The 17,784-nt window shown below is 40.9% G+C and overlaps 1 protein-coding gene across 4 annotated transcripts in view; it reads right to left on the bottom strand.

Annotated features, from left to right (window-relative positions):
* Positions 1–17,784, bottom strand: part of LOC127378681 (FERM and PDZ domain-containing protein 4-like) — a 72,639-nt gene that overhangs the window by 32,831 nt on the left and 22,024 nt on the right. The window contains exon 1 of one of the 4 annotated variants that reach the window (XM_051427813.1): positions 13,284–13,741. The exons of the other annotated variants lie outside the window; for them this stretch is intronic. Within the exon in view, the coding sequence (XP_051283773.1) occupies positions 13,284–13,324 (41 nt within the window). The 5' untranslated portion in view covers positions 13,325–13,741. Of the gene's footprint in view, positions 1–13,283; positions 13,742–17,784 lie in introns of those variants that run through there. 4 annotated transcript variants of the gene reach the window in all.

Here is a 17,784-nt window from a genome sequence, read left to right as displayed (position 1 = left end):
ACAATGTCTTAAATGTAAGTTAACGTTAGCTGCCACTCGGCTGGAAGGCATGCGTTTATTGTCTCGTTAGCTTGCTCGTTAACTATCAGTTAGCTGACTTTGGCTCTCATTTTCCACCACAATAAAAGAAACATGTTGATTTAATACTTGTGGTTTCTGTGAGTGGACTTAAAACAACCAGTACAGCTCGGCCAATCTAAACTACTTGTCACCACTGAGTTTTCATGTTTGTATTTTCAGCCTTCGGCAAATAAATATGTCCACATTCTAAACTCCACCAACAAACTCTGGTTGGTTGGTAGCACTAGAAATATTTTTAATTGCTGAAAAAAAATTCAGAATGAGAGATTCAGAGGTCTGGATGAGGTCTAGTATACATACTCGGCATGCCATTAATCTGATACGGAGAGCAAAAAATGCTGATGTTAAATCAATATCTCAAAAGGAATTTTTCTTTTCCAAATATGTTATTTATTTGCTTTTCACTCTGTGGTCTTGCATCTGTTTCAGGCTACCACACTCAACCATATGCAGTCATCTGTATATTCCTGTCAACCACCAAGCTGCTAAATCCATAGCTTATCAGCACTAACTGCAGAGGCAGTGAGTCACTGCTATTCTGATATTTTATGATTGCGGGTAAATGTTGCATTTGTCATGTTGCACTGTGCTGCACTGTGCGCTGTAAAGTCTTTCCCTCGCATATTAACTGTCGCCTTGGATCATCATAAAGACTGAACTGTACTTGAGCTGATTAGTGGGATTTGGATCTTTATGTCCTCTGGAGAGGAAACTCGGCTCCTTAACAAACCCCTTGACTGGTCTCACCGATGTTGAAACATGCCAACGGCGTGTGATGATGCAATCAATTAAAAGCTCGCCATAAAGAGCTGCTCCTTACAAAGACATCAAAGCAGGTGAGCGAGGGAGCTGCTCCATTGATGCTTTTCATTCAGCTGATTTCAGGACCGCGGACAGCTCCCCTTCTATTATACAGCACTGTTCAGGATGGGAATACTAATTTGCAAGTAAATGCAGTGCAAAAAAATAATGTATGATCCTTCTATGCAGACATACACACGCATAGCAATACACAAGCACCAAGACATGTCAGGGTTATGTCAATAAGTACACAGTCAGCTGCATCAATCACAGCTGTCCGGCCTGGTTACACCTCCGGCCACTGCGTCTTTATTACACAAAGAAGCTCCCATCAGCATCGCGTCAAACATACAGCATATGGCCTAAAGGACTTCAGCTCTATTTGTTATTTGTATTCTCTATCATTTCTTCTCCTTCTCTCGCTCTCTTTCACACACACAGACATTCACGCTGTGAGCGTACCGGACCAGAACTGAGCACACCCCGTTCTTTCCCATTTTTGAGAAGGTTTGGACTCCACGGGCTGCTGGCCAGACTCTCGACCGTAACAAAAAAAAGAAAACACACACACACACACACACACACACACATCATCTCTGCTCAACGACTGTCCTCAACTGCACCGCAAATGGCATTTAACGGCCTGAGACGAGAGTGTGTCGGGCGGTCACATTTCTCTATAGAATGAAAGTTTTGCTGCATTCGGTCGTAGCTACAAGTGTGTTCATTTATGAGATAAGATGATATCAGATGGAACCTCTAGGTGCCAGCGGGGGACTTAAAAATATAGGATCTGGCAGAAAATATAAGGGCACTAAAACAGAATATAAATAAGCCAGAAACCATAAAGAAAATTGATTAAACAGATTTAAAGATTTGTGGAGCTACCTGTATGTATGCTGCCGAACTGGTTGACATTGTGGATAGACTATCTGATTGAGGGGAGAGTATGGATACTCACATGTATCACTTGCCATTAGGGCTGCAACTAATGGTTATTGATTAATCTGTCTATCATTTTCTCCAGTAATCGATTAGATTTTTGGTTCCGAAAATAACAGAAAATGGTGAAAATCACTCAAAGCCCAAGGTGACTCGGTTGTCTTGTTATGTCCACAACCCAAAGATATTCATACTTACATTTAATTTTTTGTAATCATTGCAGCTCTAATTGCCATTATTACATGAATTATGAAAGCATAAATTAGTTGATTAAGGAAACATATGCTTCATACACACATAAATACAGGTAAACCTATGTATAGGTATATTACGTCTTTTCTGTTTTGTAAATGTTGTGCTGCCCTTTGGGAGCCATGTAAGTCAAAGCTTGGATTGACTGACAGGACTGCTGATGGAATGAAAATGAGGAAGCAAAGATAAGTGGCATGCCCCTTACAGTGCAATAGGAGGTTGGGCTTGTTCAGCTGGAAGTACTGCTTTAGATGATATATTACCTTTAAGTGTTTAAGTAATCTGCTGTGGAAGATTTCACGCCCGTGTGTTATTTATTGTGACTTTTATGAATGAACCTGTCTGAAAATCTCACCTGGGAATCATTCATAGCATTTATTCCTAATTATTAGCGCTAAACAAATTAAATGTGAATAATAATTCAACATGATTGGAGTTAGAAGGGCAGGTCACAACAACGTGAGGTGAATAAATGAAAAGCCTTCAGTTGTATCAGGACAAGATGAAAGTGATGAAATATATTTTGCTGAAGGACTAACTCTCCTGCTTGTAGTTCACTTGTGTCCACAACCTGTCACTGTGTGGCACACACTGTTAGTTCCCACTGTATCTGTATCAGCAGCAGACCTACAGCACTTTACAGTGTTACTTGTCAACCTTTGGAGCGCAGCAGTACATCTCTGTGGGACAACACAGTCCACAGCACAACAGCCCATTGATTCTTTGTAAATGTCACATAAAGCCCGGTGGAACCGAGGGGCAGAAAATACAAAGGGCAGCAGAGCACGCTTTAAATTGTGTTTCCAAAAGAAATCTGATGATTGGCTGTTTGAATTATGTTTATGCTGTCGTCGAATCAATGATTTCTGTTTTTGGCCTCCACTGACACGGCACTTGAACTCACTGTTGATGCCAAAACACAATCGAGCGCAGGGCAACTTCTCCTGTATTTCTGTACTGTCCGTCTGCAGCTTCGTCAATGTTTCTACATAAACTTGGTCAATTATTTTACTGCAGGTGTCAAATAAAATTCATTTTTTAAACTAGAGGAGAAAACCCTTTGACTGTCCATTAGTGGATCCAAGAATGAGCTCCAAGATTATCAAACGGATGCCTCCCCAGAGACGACTGAAGGCAATTACTCACCAGTCACCTTCCTTTTACCAGTCTGTGTTTAAGAACACAGAAACTGAAAAATGAGGGCTTAGAATTTTCCTTTTTTTGTTCATTTTGCTTTCTGTGTCAAACTCTTTATTCTTGTTCATATTTGGACTGGGGAGTGTACTGTATCTGAGGTCATGCCTATGGGGAGTTTCATTACCAATTAGTTTCTGGTTGGTTGACTGTACTAGCGTGATGCGATGACGTCCGAGCATTGACTACGTCCGTCTATTTGGTTCACGTCAATTGTAAAGGTTAGAGAAAGAGCACGGTGTGTGTACATGCATATCTGCTTACAGTGTGTAAAAGAATCCACGGCAGCAGAGTCTGTGAGTACACACTAAATACACTCGAGTGACTTCATTTATCACTGGGTGCATTCAGTCTATGTCAAAACACACGGGCTGAAAACATTACAGCCAACGAGAACATCTGCACTAAACACTGAAGCATAGTTCTGCAGGCTAAAAATACCGCCGTAGGACAAGCGTCGCTGAACGCTCTCTAAATAAGATTACACAGGAGGAGGATGGTGATCATTAGGATGAATAAGAAAACACTCGTGTCTCGTTTCTTAACGTCGGAAGAAAAATCTCTTTTACTCTCTGAGTGCTTTCGCAGTAAAGAGAGAGAAAATAAACAGTGTAGTCGGGTAGGATGTGCCACAGATCACATGCTGCCAGACGGTCGTTTTCTGAAGCAGAAAGAGAATCAGAACTTAAACATTTAGCAAAATATGAATATTGGCTTTCTTTCTGAGAGTAAGGTGAGAAAATATCAATCTCATGTCTGTGTGTTAAGTAGAGAGCTGGCTGAAGTCAGGATGTAGAAACATGGCGGTTCAACATGGCGGTCTCCGTAGAAGAGGACCCGCTCCCTCTGTAGATAAAAGCGGCTCATTCCTGAACAAAAATACAAAGATTCTTATTTTCAGTTAATTCTATTCTATTTATATTCCATTTCTGTCAATACATCCTCCTAAATGTTACACACTGGACCTTAGGACATGTTGTATCTAATCTGTTTAATCTGCACTTAATCACATCTGAATTACATGCACAATGGTTGCATTGCAATTATATTTATAAGTCCCACATCCAGAAATCTGCAGAAGTACGTGTTTTCTTTATAGGTTTATGGTTGAATCCATCCTCTTGGGGTTGATTTGCATATTGCTTGTCAATTTGGAGGTGCTGACGTCACACCTGTGCTTTAACACTGAGTGTTCCTTGATTGGTCAGTGGGGGTGAGAACAGCAGTTGCCAAAGCATGCACAGCAATAAATAATGAAATGAACTGATTTCATTTGATTTCATTGGCTTTTAAAGAACATGGGCCTCGGGTACATTTTTATATATCGGGTTGTGTGCGGGAGCTAAGCACAAAAAGGGGATGAACAAAGAATCAGCTATAAACTGACAGTTTCCTATTCAGTGATCGCTCACAGTTTGCTTCCAGTGTATTTAAACCAGAGACAGTCGGATGCTTCCTGTCTTCCAATGTGTTGCGCAGTGAAAAATGCAGATGTGTGGCTCAGTTGCTACCCTAACTCATTTCCACCAAGCTTCACTCCGACGGTCAGAGAATCAGGAGAGCTGAACTGATGTTTGGCTTTTCAATTTACTTTAAATTGAATTAATCATTTCATTTGAATCCAATTAGGGAAAGCAGTACCCATGTTCAATCAGCGGAGGAATTGGTTTAGGATCCATGAGTTCATGTAGACACATATACATACAGGCCAGGCTTGAACACGTTTTACCAGTGTGAGTGTATCCATGTGTGTAAGTATGTGTACTGTACTGTATGAAGGTTTACAGTACATTAGGTGTGTGTGTGACAGCATGGCTCTGATACACAGTGGCACTTAAGTATTACGTGATAGTATTTGGAGCAGAACTAATCACTCCACTAGCCTCTGTAACAAACAGTTGTATCAGCAAACCGACAACTGGCTGAAGTCAGCGTGAGCTCATCCATCACCTGTCTTGTCAGTCGGTCATCTTTACACATCGTTTTACTACATTCACTCAAATCTCACCTCGTTCTTTTTCATTTAACCCTCACTCTATCAAACTGCTGGACAGAATGCGCTAAAAAGGTGAATGAAAGAGAGTATAAGCATCTGAAAGTCTGTTTAGTCTACTTAGTTATAACTGACAGCTTATGTGGCGCTCAGATGTGAGAAATCCCAGCTGATACGAAACCACCTCCTCCATATGAATGCAAAACAAATGTATGCAACTTTAAAATTGCGCCGCTTGAACAACTGACATTAAAGATAAATGACAAGTATTCATTAATTCCCTATTCCTTCTGTCATGTTTGATTCATTTGTTTCACAGAGTGCTGTCTCATTCCCTGTTGCAAACTGTGGGAGAGAATATAAAGAGTAAGATGTAGGAGATATTTTTAACTTTTCTTCTGTCCTACAACCACAGAATTGCTCACTCCATGTAGTAAAACTGAGCCAAAGTGATCAATTATTGAGTATGCACTTGCTAAGAGCAATGTACAGTATGGCTGTATGACTGTGAAACATCCTCATACACCGATGATTCTACTTCACAGTATGTGAGTGTCCAAATCTGTCCCGATTTCTGTGTATTTTAAGCTTAGAGATCACTTATAGAAATACGTAGTTTTTACTTGTTACTTGTTATGTAATGCAAACACAGATGCCAAAATCACCCATGTGTAGTTTGGTGTTTTAATACTTTAGCATACACTTTGCTAGTGAATGCATCCATGAGCATTTCTCTAAAAAGGGAACAGCTGTACGGGTAAATGGTACGGAAAGTGGAAGGCAAAGGCACAGTACATTGAGACATGCACTTAACTCTGTAAATGTACAGGAAATGTAGCATGTAGGCGTTCATGTTTGAAAAGAGTTGTTTCTCTAGTTGTTTTCCTGTAAATGCGCTGTGCCGTAGGACCTATTTGTGCAACTCTACCAATGGGGTTAACGTAAGCCCGCACAGAGAAAACATACGTGCAGTGCCACCTCTTCGGATAGCTGCATCAGTAATTTCACATGCAGTTAGCATTTCTTGTGCCCAAGGGCAATCAGTCTTTGTAATAGAAGACATTTTAGGAATTACACTTATTCACTTTGTTGCTGAGAGTCAGATGAGAAGATCGATACCACTCTTACGTCGGTATTTTATCTGTGAAGCTGGAGCCAGAATAAGCTTGCATTGCTCTGTCCAAAGATACAAAAACTCCTAACAACACAAAAGCTGAAGGTCACCGGGCTGAAACGTAAATTATATTGATAAATTGGTGAAATTGAGATTAATCAACTGGAAATCTGTGTGTGTGCTACCCTTTTTTTACCTTTGGGTTTTAAGCATTAGAACTTAAATGACTTTCAGCACAACAAACAAAATACTGGGAAGGCGCATCCTTTCAAAGATCTAGCACCTCTAAAGCTCAGTAAGTTCTATGTTGTTTGTTTCATTCTTTCAAAAATGAAGAGGTAAAACTGTGGTTGCCCAGCATCCTCAAGATGACGACAAGACACTGATGTTGCCTATTGAAGATTGTAGATTTGATTTGAAATGCAATGGCAACAAATGGGAGCTATAACTGAAATATGATGTATAACTGGCAGCCGGATTCTACACATCGTGTGCAAAAAAGTTATGAAATTCATCAGAATATAATGGTAGCAAGGTGTATAGACTGTATATAGTTGGTAATCAAGCTACTGTATGTCACCCAGTCAGTAGCAAATAGCTTCTATACGTCAACACAATGTAGTAATTCAGGTTCACTTTTAGAAATTATTCTAAAACTGAACCTGAATACATCGCCCACAGACTATTCAGTTGAAAGATGTAGTATTGTAGCAAGCTGCTGACTCAACTTAGTGTATTCTGTAGTTTTAGAATGAAGGTAACACTTGAGACAAAAAGATCAGTCACTTGAGTGAGCCACCGTGGGACACATGGGTGGTTTTAGTGCCTTTGTTCCCAGGGATTGTTATGGGGTTCAACTTAAGGCCAAACACCATTACATGCCTTGTTATGATGGGCGTTAGGGAAAAGAGAAGGTTGTCTCAGCATAAAGAAACGCCTCGGTTTGAACTTCCGCAGTCACCGGTTGGTTACAACAAGGCAGTTACCCATTTATGCAGAAAAAGCCTTTGCACCAATGTGTGATTAAATAATGCACTAAGCAGTGGCCCTCCATGGAGAATACATGAGATATAAGTGCTAACAGAGAGAACACATGCTGTATGTCAAATTCTCTTAACATTTACATAACATGTGACGCACTCCTGTGGGCAAAAACTCAATAAGCGAATCACTGATCAGCCGGCATATCCAGTCTGAATTTCAGTTTGCTTGCTGTTTGAGAATTGAAGCGTAATTGGGAGATGATGCTTGCTCTAAAAAGTTATTTGTTTTTGCGCAGCAGAGGCGAGGGAAGGAAGTTCGCATCTGAACGGAGCGAGAAACAAAATGGGTTTTGCTCCATTTGCATAATTGATCAAATTTGGTCTCTCGTCAAAGAGGAGCGGAAGCATGAAGCGCATCAACTCCGGTCTTTCAGTATTATCTGGCGTGAGAGATGACTGGAATTATGGGAAGTAAAATGTGCTAATCATAACATAACAGAATATTAGTGTTCACCAGGAAATGAATCCCCGCAGAAGAGAATGAAGGACTGATTAAAGCATTCCATTTCAGAGCTGGTATATTATCAAATAAGCGCTGAGAGATAACAAATGTGTTATTCTGCTGGGCTGAAATTAAAGTTGCTTCTATAGCTATACACTTAGAATAAAAAAGTATGGTAGTTTTTGAACATATGTATAAACAAAAGATGCCTGAAAATATATATTTCAGCATACTGACACAATTGAAAACCATATCAGTTTCAATTTGTCAATTTAAAAGATGGACCGTATCTATGAAGCAGACCGTACCGGGTTTAAATTACAGACAGGGATAGATGGACCGATAAGTGGATGGATGTGCCGCTGTATAAAGGAGATAGGTAAGGGAAAGAGAGGGAGAGATGTGTGTGATGTGATTTCATACACTCAATGAAAAAGCCCGACAGTGCGTTCACCCTGCCGGCCCCTCCTGCAGTGATCGCCGACCAAATCCCTTAGGAGGATTATCCAGACTCAAATCAAGAAAATCGTGCAACTTTAAGGGTTACAGGCAGAGAGTGAGAAAGAGAGAAATGAGTTGGGGGGGAGGTGGTAGCGCTGTAGCCTGATGTTGTTTTTTCCCTCTTCTCCAGCCTTCGATGTGTTTGTTCTGACCTATGCGCTCTCTGCAGCCACATGTCCTACTACACCAAATGACTGCAACATTTGTGAAAAAATACAAATGGTTGATAAATATTACGATCTACAGACATCTATTGTGCTGTTAAAGAATAGTTATTAGTCGCTATAAGGGGAAATTCAAACTAAAAAGGCTGTACTTTAAAGTTTGACATTTTGGGAATACTCTTCTTGCAGAGAGTTAGATGAATATGCAGCTAGAGCAAGCAAGACTGGAAGCAGAGGAAAACAGTTAACCTATCTGTCCAGACGGGGCCAGGCTTGCCGTTTCTCCCCGCTGCTTCTAGTCTTAATGCTAAGCTAGGCTAACTGTGTTCTGGCTGGAGAGTCCTATTTAGCATACAGGCATGAGGAGTGGTATTGATCTCCTCGTCTAACTCTTGGCAAGAAAGCCAATAGCTGTGTTTCCCAAATGATCAAACTGTTTCTTTCAAGAATGCATGATTACACAGATTTTGTCTCCCATTCTGTAATGTGGTTGTGGAGGCAGGGAGGAACGATGAGAGCAAGCAGTTACTCTTTCAGTTTACATATGGGCATGTGACCTCAGTAAAAACCCCGTAAGACGTAATGTACTGAAGTTGCAACCCTCCCTTTTGCCACAGAGGAACTTGGACATCTGAGGTGAACGGTGGACAAATATGGAAATGACACCTCAGTATCCTAGTCCACCTATGTCCATATTGGATGACTCTGCCCCGCAAGATTTACGTCCAGTGACAGCAGCCAGGGCCACTGGAGGAAGTGGTGCGCCCTATATGTACCACGGTGAAGAAATATGGCTTTGGAGGTCACGTTGGTTGATGAGCGCATTGCACATTAGGCTTTCATACAGGAGATCGGAGTTTGTGTCTGGTCACAAATCAACAATTAATGCCTTTTTATCGACCGTAACTGCAATCTCACACTGACCTTAAAGGTGCCATGTGGGTTCTCCTGTAACACTGCTCTATAGCACTACTAGAGGTCAAAACCTGAACAGGGTACCTTTAATCAAGTGTTTTAGTTACAATAACCATGCCTTAACCAATCTATTTGCCATCTACAATCTTTTCTCAACCATGCCTAAATTGCCATACATGCAGACTTTATAGAAAGTGAGAATTTCATAAAACGTATAGGGTTTTTCCGAAATGTCTAATATTTTTGCCTGAGGATAGGGTTGGTAAATGACCATAAAGAACTGTAATAAAAATAGAAGAATAAGAAGAAAATATTTAGTCTTTTATATGTTTGCAAACATTTTTTTGCAAACAAAGCAATTGATCATACTTGATAGTAATATAACCGTAGAGCACTGTTACAAACAAACAGCAGAGGTCCTTCTATACGTCTATGTACATACGTATTCGTAGTACCCCTCTCCTCCCTTGAACAGTTGAGCTTGTGTCCCAAATGTATGAGTCACAAATATTTGCTACAATAGTAGAACAAAGGCAGAAATGCTGCATATAAAGATGCAACTTTCTCACTACGGTATTTGAAATGATCATGAAAATATTACAGGTGATTTTAAGTAACGAGCGCCCTGACTTACTCAGAATTGAAAATCACTCTCAATACTCCACAACTTGTCAGATGGCTCTCAGTACAATGGAACTTTGCCCTCTGAAATAGCAGCATGCATTGGCATAAAGCAGAAGGCAATTTGGCACGCATTATTGTAATCTGATATTCAGAACACAAACAAGCCCTGCTGGCTAGTTTTACTGCCAAATGCCGACACACTAAAGCCAAGCTTTTTCCCACACTACAAACGCTGATACAGGTCCTGTCTTTGTCTTTAGGATGCATGGATTGAAATGGATAATAGAGATTAGGTTAATGTTTTTCAAAAAAAAGCCAGATGTGTGATGACAAAACACCCATTAGTCTATAGTTAGAATAAAAAAAACAACAAACACAAACAGGAAGACCACAGATTCCTCTCACCTGCTGCAGGTGTTTTATTTTCCATCTTGCCATCACAATGAGTGATTTATCACGAGCATTAAAAAGTGATAAATGATCCACAACTTCTCATTAAGGTTTATGAAGCAAAGTTGGCTTCTATGCTATGTGCAAACAGAAGGCTCCAAAATTGTATTATGACAGCTCATGGATACACAACGGCCATCTGGGTACAACCAAAGTGCAGCTAACTTTCCAGTGATGCAAACACTCTCTTGGTGCCTGTTAGCATTACACCTTTATTAATTTTAGCCATTTTACAGTCTGTCAACAAAGGATGGAGCCAAATGTGTAAAAGAGGGTGTGGTGAACATTATGAAAAAATGGTAAAGCATAAGGAGAGGCGCAAATGGTTCCCAGGAGGGTAAAACTCTTGGAAAACAAGGGGAGGGGAAGCACTTCTTATGAGAAATGGAAGCTATTTATTCAAATCAGGAGTCAAATAAAGATAAAAATGTGATAATGTGCAACACATGCCCACTTTAGGCACTTGCTTCTGTGCTGTGAGACACATTCATTTACATTTATGTACAAAATATGACTGTTCTCCATTTTATGTGTTGTTTGGAATACTCTTTGAAATTAAGTCTGGGAGAAACTCATTTAAATAACACTTTAACTGTTTAATTTTCGCCTTATGATTCACCGGGATAGTTCTCAAAGATTCTGGATGTTAACACTGTGCTTCACAGGCGTTAAAAGCACAGTGTGTTGCTTTGGTTTCCTTATATATTTAGTTAATTTGGCAATAAAAAAAATCTACCTTTTTTGTTGATTTTCAAATGGTATTTTAAAAAAAGCCTTGCTTCTTTAATGCTCAGCAAAGTGAGACACGACAGAAGGATCGAGTGATGTGTTACTAAACCACACATTCACATATTTATGATAGGACTATGACCATTGATAACAAGTCCTCCAAATTAAATGACAAAATATGCTGTTTGTCCAGACCTTCTAGAGTGATACGTAAGCGTAACCGTATCAGCAGGACAACATCCTTTTGGTTTGGTTAGGTTTCGGCCCAAACACATTAGGTTTAGGAAAAGATCAAGGTTCTAAGGTTACAGGACTCTTGTCGTCACGTTACCGTTTTTTAGGTGTTAATATGGTGAAGAAAAACATGAACTGAAAAATTGCACACATGATTGAGCAGAGTTAGGTCATTTGGAGCAGAGGACTTATTTTTCAGGATATATTAAAGTTCAAAAACACAACAACAAATGTTCAAAAAGTTCATGATAGTTACGCTCACTAATAATTTTTTGCAAATGTGCGAACCGTACGCTAAAATCATGTCTTATTACCACTTAATCTGCAAATTACATTTATTGCGTTTGTGATTTGATTTCCGCTGAAGCAAAGTTTAGTGTTTCACAATCATGAATATCATAACTGTGTTCTCATGAACTTGAAAGACTGCAGCAAATACAGGAATAAAACTTCATTATTTGGGAAATAAAAAGAGATTTAACTGTGCTCCTGTCAGTGTTATAAACTGCTGGCGCTAACCTAGCCTTTAGCTAATACTGTACCACAACTGTTCTTGCAGTGAGGTCAGACGTGCTCCCTCAAACTTTGCTCAAACTTCAGTGAATATCTTTTTTAACGATGTGGAAATATTGTCTCCAAAAAGCCGCATTGTTGTTAAATCTGAACCACGACGAAGAAAGAAAGTTCCACTCCAGATGCTAACCTCTGACTGTGTAAATGTGTGGGGTTTAAAGGATTTGTCATGAGCCATGTTTAGCGGGCTTACTGATGTGACCACATATGAGTCAAGGATCATGCAAACATGTATTCAAGTACATGTGTCCACGCATCGTATCGTGTAGTGTGTGTATATGTGAATGGCATAGTGAGCGGGGATTGTTGTGTGCTGAGCTCTTCATTATAGCTGCAGCTCCTACTTATATATATATATATATATAGTCTTCTCTGTCTTAAGACTTCTTAGCTATTATTCACATTTCAGGCCTTATGGTTGGTTCAATTCAGCTTGTTCGGAATGTAAAACTGCAACACTGGATAGTTTACTTGAATCAAAGTAGGACATAATTGCATCTTTAGGACATTTTTGAATCATTTGCCATTATTGTGTAATTGCAGTGGCTGTGGTTGTGCACCACGGGGACTGGAGAGGGTTTCTCAAGCTGAGCTTCCTTTTCTGGAGCAGATTTTTAAACCATGCTGTCTTTTTAAGTACTTAGTAGTCTTGTTACACCTCTTCCTTTTGGCTCCACTGGCTCACTTTGTGCTCCCATCCTTTTCGGTAACCACTGTCTGTCCTTTGTTGTTTCTTTATCTCTTTCGTAATCCCTAACACTATCTGCTTGCACCTCAGACTCTCTGGTTCTATTCCGCCTTCCATTTCCCACATTTGCTGACCCTCCGATGTTACTGTTGTCACTATGCATGCCTTACAGAATCCCAACGTTTTGATGACTTAGTCACTCATCAGGCCTCTCACACTGACAGAGCAGAATACATCAGAAACAACCTCAAATTTGTTTTCTGCAACATACAGATCAGACGCAGCTTCTTCTTTTTTTTTTTGCCTTATCAAACATTCTTTCTGACCTTGTCACCAAAGTCTCTTATTTGAAACACTTTCATTTCATTCATTCTGAGAGTCATGAAACTTCTGGGCTGAAGCACACAGCAGTGGACAAGGTGAATGTGGATAATCTTGACTTTGCTCCCAAGCAAGTGACATTTGTCTAGAAATTGGAATAAAAAGTGACACATTATTTACAGTGCCCCTAGAGAACAGCAGTAGAAGAACACACACACTCACCCAGACAGCTTTGGCATCTTGGAGAAACCAAACATGTCCATGTGGTCCTGCTACAGAGCGCTATGTCCCAAAGCTCAGGTGCTCCACATCAGCATTCTAATCCACGTCCAAGTCCCTTCGCATTTATAACCCAGACAATCCAGTTTCATCCGGGATCCATAACAAGAGTCAACAAAAGCCTTTTGAGCACAGAATTCAGGAATTTCTCACAGTTTAAGGAAATAAACTTAGACGACAGCAAGTATCACCCTTGTTGAATGTCCTGTCCGATGCACAAACAGTCCAATTCCCTGTCTTTCCACAATGCTGCGTTCTTAAGTGATACAGAGACGTTGAGGGTCACCTCCCACCTCTCTGCTCTCTCTGGGACGAGTCAGCCCTTTCCGCTGCTCTCCACCTGGCTTAGTTGAGCTGCAATAAGCCCACTGTGTGCGCTCTCCATCTCGGCGCATGGAGAAGTGCAGCGATCCTGGCCGAGGCAAGCAGGGGAGAAGAGAGGAGGAGGGAGAGAGGATAGAAGAGGGGTGGGATAGAGAGAGAGGGAGGGTGGGAGGGGAAGTGTGTGTGTGTGGGGGGGAGGACAAAGCGAATGGATGACGGATGCTCTCTGGCTCCCGCTTTGCCCCACGTTCATCTGAGCTGCAAGTCCCTTTGCAGGGCAGAGAAGAGGACGATGAAAGGATGCAGGGGAAGGAGGGCTACAAGAAGGGGAAATCAAGATGAAAGATGGAGGAGGGACAAAAAGGAGAGTAAAAGTGCTTTGGTTGTAAAGAGAAAAGCAACTGAGAGAGACAGAGAAGGGAGGGGAGGTGGGGGATGATGGGCAGAGGAATGCTGACTCTGCAGAATGGGACGCTGATGGGAGCAAGACCCCGTCTCTCAGGTTTTTCTTTCTCCCCTGTTTGGTTTCACTAAGTGAGCTTGTGCACACTCATACTGCATTAGTCTTGTAGACCACAGACGACTTCCTTGCCCTTCCTTGTTCCTGGTTCGCTCTCATCCAGAAGGAACATTTGGCTTTGTATCATTTGTCTGTCTGAAAATGTGGCGGCATTTTTTTCTAATGAAAGGAGGAAAGAGAAATCCTGACAAACTCCTGAAATACTATTTTGTTAATGCTTCCAAAGCACAAACAAAATTTCGAGAATATAACAGACTCAAGGTTGATCGCTGTTACAGGTTGCTTTTGTTTTTTGACGAGAACATCCAAGCACTGTTATTTAAGCGCAGATACTCACATCCTGTCACAGAGCCTGTCATCAAACCCTAACAACAAGTCAGAGCTTTGTGTCTGTGTGTTTGTGTGCACAGATGGTTCAGCCTTAGCGAGATGCTGCTCCCGCTGGCCCCGTGCCACAAGGGGCCAAGGACGAACCACAAATGAACCTCAGTGGCGATGATTAACTTTAATTGAATGCAAAAGGGTGGAAAGCATGTTTAGCATCCCATGTAATCCAACTTAACTCAACTGGAGTGTGGAATGAAAAGAGAAGATTTTTCTTACTATGATTATTTTAGTCATTCACGCCTGTAACAGTACAAGGTAATGAGAATCCCAATTAAGACAGCAAGCAGGTTATTTAATTCACCTGGCCCGCCTTTGCCAATGTCAATAGATAGTCTTAAGTGACGATAATTAATAGATTGGATTCTGGCACTTTCTTAAATTTGTAGTTGGCAGATCGGGACAGAGGAGGGGAGACATAATGTCAACCGACAGATGAAATGAAAAAAAATGGAAGTGAATAACCTCGAGATGAACGCCACAAGATTTAAGAACTCATAAAAGTTATCCTGATGGTTTAGGACAGTCTAATCACTATTTATGACCGGGAACATAACTCCAGGGAGCAATGCAAGACTGCTTGATCACATTAAAAGTTTGAGCCTCTGTCTTTTTTAAGAAAAAAAGTTTTCAAGAATATTGCTGACTGTCCTCAGATATGGCAGCATAACATTGTGTCCAATTTTAAATCATTATACAGTGACATGTCAGTTTTTTTATATTCAAACATAACTGTAAATAATTGTAGAAAGCGCGCTATGGTGTCATGGTTTTTCCTAAATTCCTAAAGAGTTACTCTTTGTGTCTCTTCTGGGTTAAGGGACCAGTTTGCTACATCGGAACTACTTGGTTGGCTATCATTGAACCCCCCCACGCACCTTTCCAAGGTCAGATTGGGGGCCCTGTGTCCAAACATTTCCGTAACTTTACGAAAACTGATGAGCTGCCAGTCACATCCAATTGACGCAATGACTGGTCAGCTGTACAGCTGTGAGAAAGGAGCCAGGGGTTGAACACTCAAGCTCTTCTGTCGCCTTTCCTGAGCAAATCAAGTACAGTAAAAAACACTTCGGCCACACCAAATGTCTTATTATTGTATCCAATAGTTGTTGATATATTTCAGTCCGGACAAAAGCAGTTGACTGACCGACGAGCCAATTTGAGTTTGAGATCCTCATCTTAGACAGTGCCATCATTAAGGCACTCAGTTGATAGAAAATAACCTAAAACGTGCAAAAACACATGATGGCTATTTCTGGTCCTGCTGAAATCTACTGTACATTTTGTGTATGCCTGTAAATCAAAGTCATCATGTGTGTCCCCCTCTCTCACTAGTAAAAGCAGCGGTGTCAGAAAGGAGCAGATTTACGTCAGGCAGCTTTGATGCAAAAACTCTTTGATGACCCTGGTCCTCCCTTAGGCACACACGAAAGCGCATGCATCCACACACATCAAATGCACTTTGTGGGTGGCAGGATATAAAAGGCCTATAAAAGCCTCCCATAATTTCATACTGGTTTGGTAACATCACGTCTCAGGACGGGAAAGAGACAAATGAATGAAGACCCCTTTATCTGTTAGCGCATTCAATTTCCTGTCAGAATTTATTACAGACAGAAGCTATTTCAGGATATCTAGTGTTGTGCATCAGTGGGAGCTTTTTTGGATAACAATTTTCAGGAATCAATCCAGAAGCTGGAAGAAGTGCAGTGCAGGAGGAGCTGATTGGATTGGCAAAGGAAAGAGGTGAGTAATGATTGGTTCCAGTGTGGGTATGTTAGAGGAGTGGTACCTTTGGGCTTAAGAGATTGGATAGTGATTGAGGAAGGAGTTGCCTAATTTTAAATTGACTGGATAATAAAGGGAAGCAGGGATGTATGAGAGTGGATAGGGGCCAAGAGGCATAAGGGCTGGGAGGGAGGAATGAATGAAGAAGTGGGGGAGAGTGAATTAACTTTTGCCAGGGTCCACAAATTCCCACTTTATTGTTATGACCTGTTTCATAAAGGGATGCAACGCAAGACAGGACAAAGAGTCGGTTGAGCACCCGTTTTTCCCACTAACCTCCTTGAACTAACCCCCTTGTGAGGTGCTGTTGCCTTTTTGCCATATCAGATAACTTCTGCAAAGAATTAGGTTCAGACTGCAGGCAAACCTGTTTTCTTTCTTAAAAAAGACTGATTCAGATTTTCTGATTTGTCACCCTTTTTTGAGAAAGAGAGCAATTCAGTTCACTAAAACTCACACGTTGAGGTGGAAATGAAATGAAAACTGGAAAAAAAACATGGTTTATTAAACAAGTCTGCGTTCCTAACTTTGTGAGTGGGGTGCGTGAAGGACATGCAGGACCTTTTACTTCTAAGCATGCAATTTACTGGCACACTTCACTGGTTCCACCTCCAGTGACTCGGCCAGCCATTCAACTTTCAAAGCTTCTCTGAAAATGTTATGAACAGTTGCTCCATCTCAGAGGGACTCAAACAGTTCCAACTTTGAAAAATTGCATTATGAAACACAAGCTCTGATACCACAACCAAACACAAGCAAAAGAAACGAGTAAAAAGTATTTTCTTTCTACAACTTCTGCTTCATAATGTTTCTTGACATTTGACAAAAATACATGTCCACTTCATTGGTGCCCAAAAACACTGCTATGAAACAGTATGCAGAGAATAAACGCTTTCATTTTCATGTCAACTGGTGAACCAATCCAAGAGCATTCACTTCACATGTTCCGCGAGCAGAAGGGGAAGGTGCCTTTGGCAGTGCAGACCAGCAGACAGACAACAGATGATACCTCAGATTGTCACATTTGGATGGAGAGACTCTGCTGTGATCAACAAAAAACCGACGGCAACAGTCAATGCGGTGATTGGAATTGTGACACGGGAGAAACATACCTAGGTCTCGACTTGGCACAAATGCAAGAGCTACTTGTTGTGGCACAAACAAGCGAGAGAATTTGTGAAATATTAGAAAATTCTCTCATCTAACATGTCTATGATTGTCAGCTTACCAGATCTCATACTGTCACTAACCATGTTGCTTTTGAAAGATGTTTTTGATTTCAAGTCGGAACCTCTCATGAACGCATCAACAGGCGGCATTTGTAAGGTTGTCGTGAACATTCTTTGCACAGTTTGTTTCAGTTTGGTGATTTTGAAGTGGCAAACCACAAATGTCATTTGAAAAAAGTCGCTGACGATTCTTTAAAGT

The sequence above is a fragment of the Dicentrarchus labrax genome, unplaced genomic scaffold (assembly GCF_905237075.1).
Source record: "Dicentrarchus labrax unplaced genomic scaffold, dlabrax2021, whole genome shotgun sequence".
NCBI classification, from domain to species: domain Eukaryota; kingdom Metazoa; phylum Chordata; class Actinopteri; family Moronidae; genus Dicentrarchus; species Dicentrarchus labrax.
This window is presented reverse-complemented; position numbering and strand designations above follow the sequence as displayed.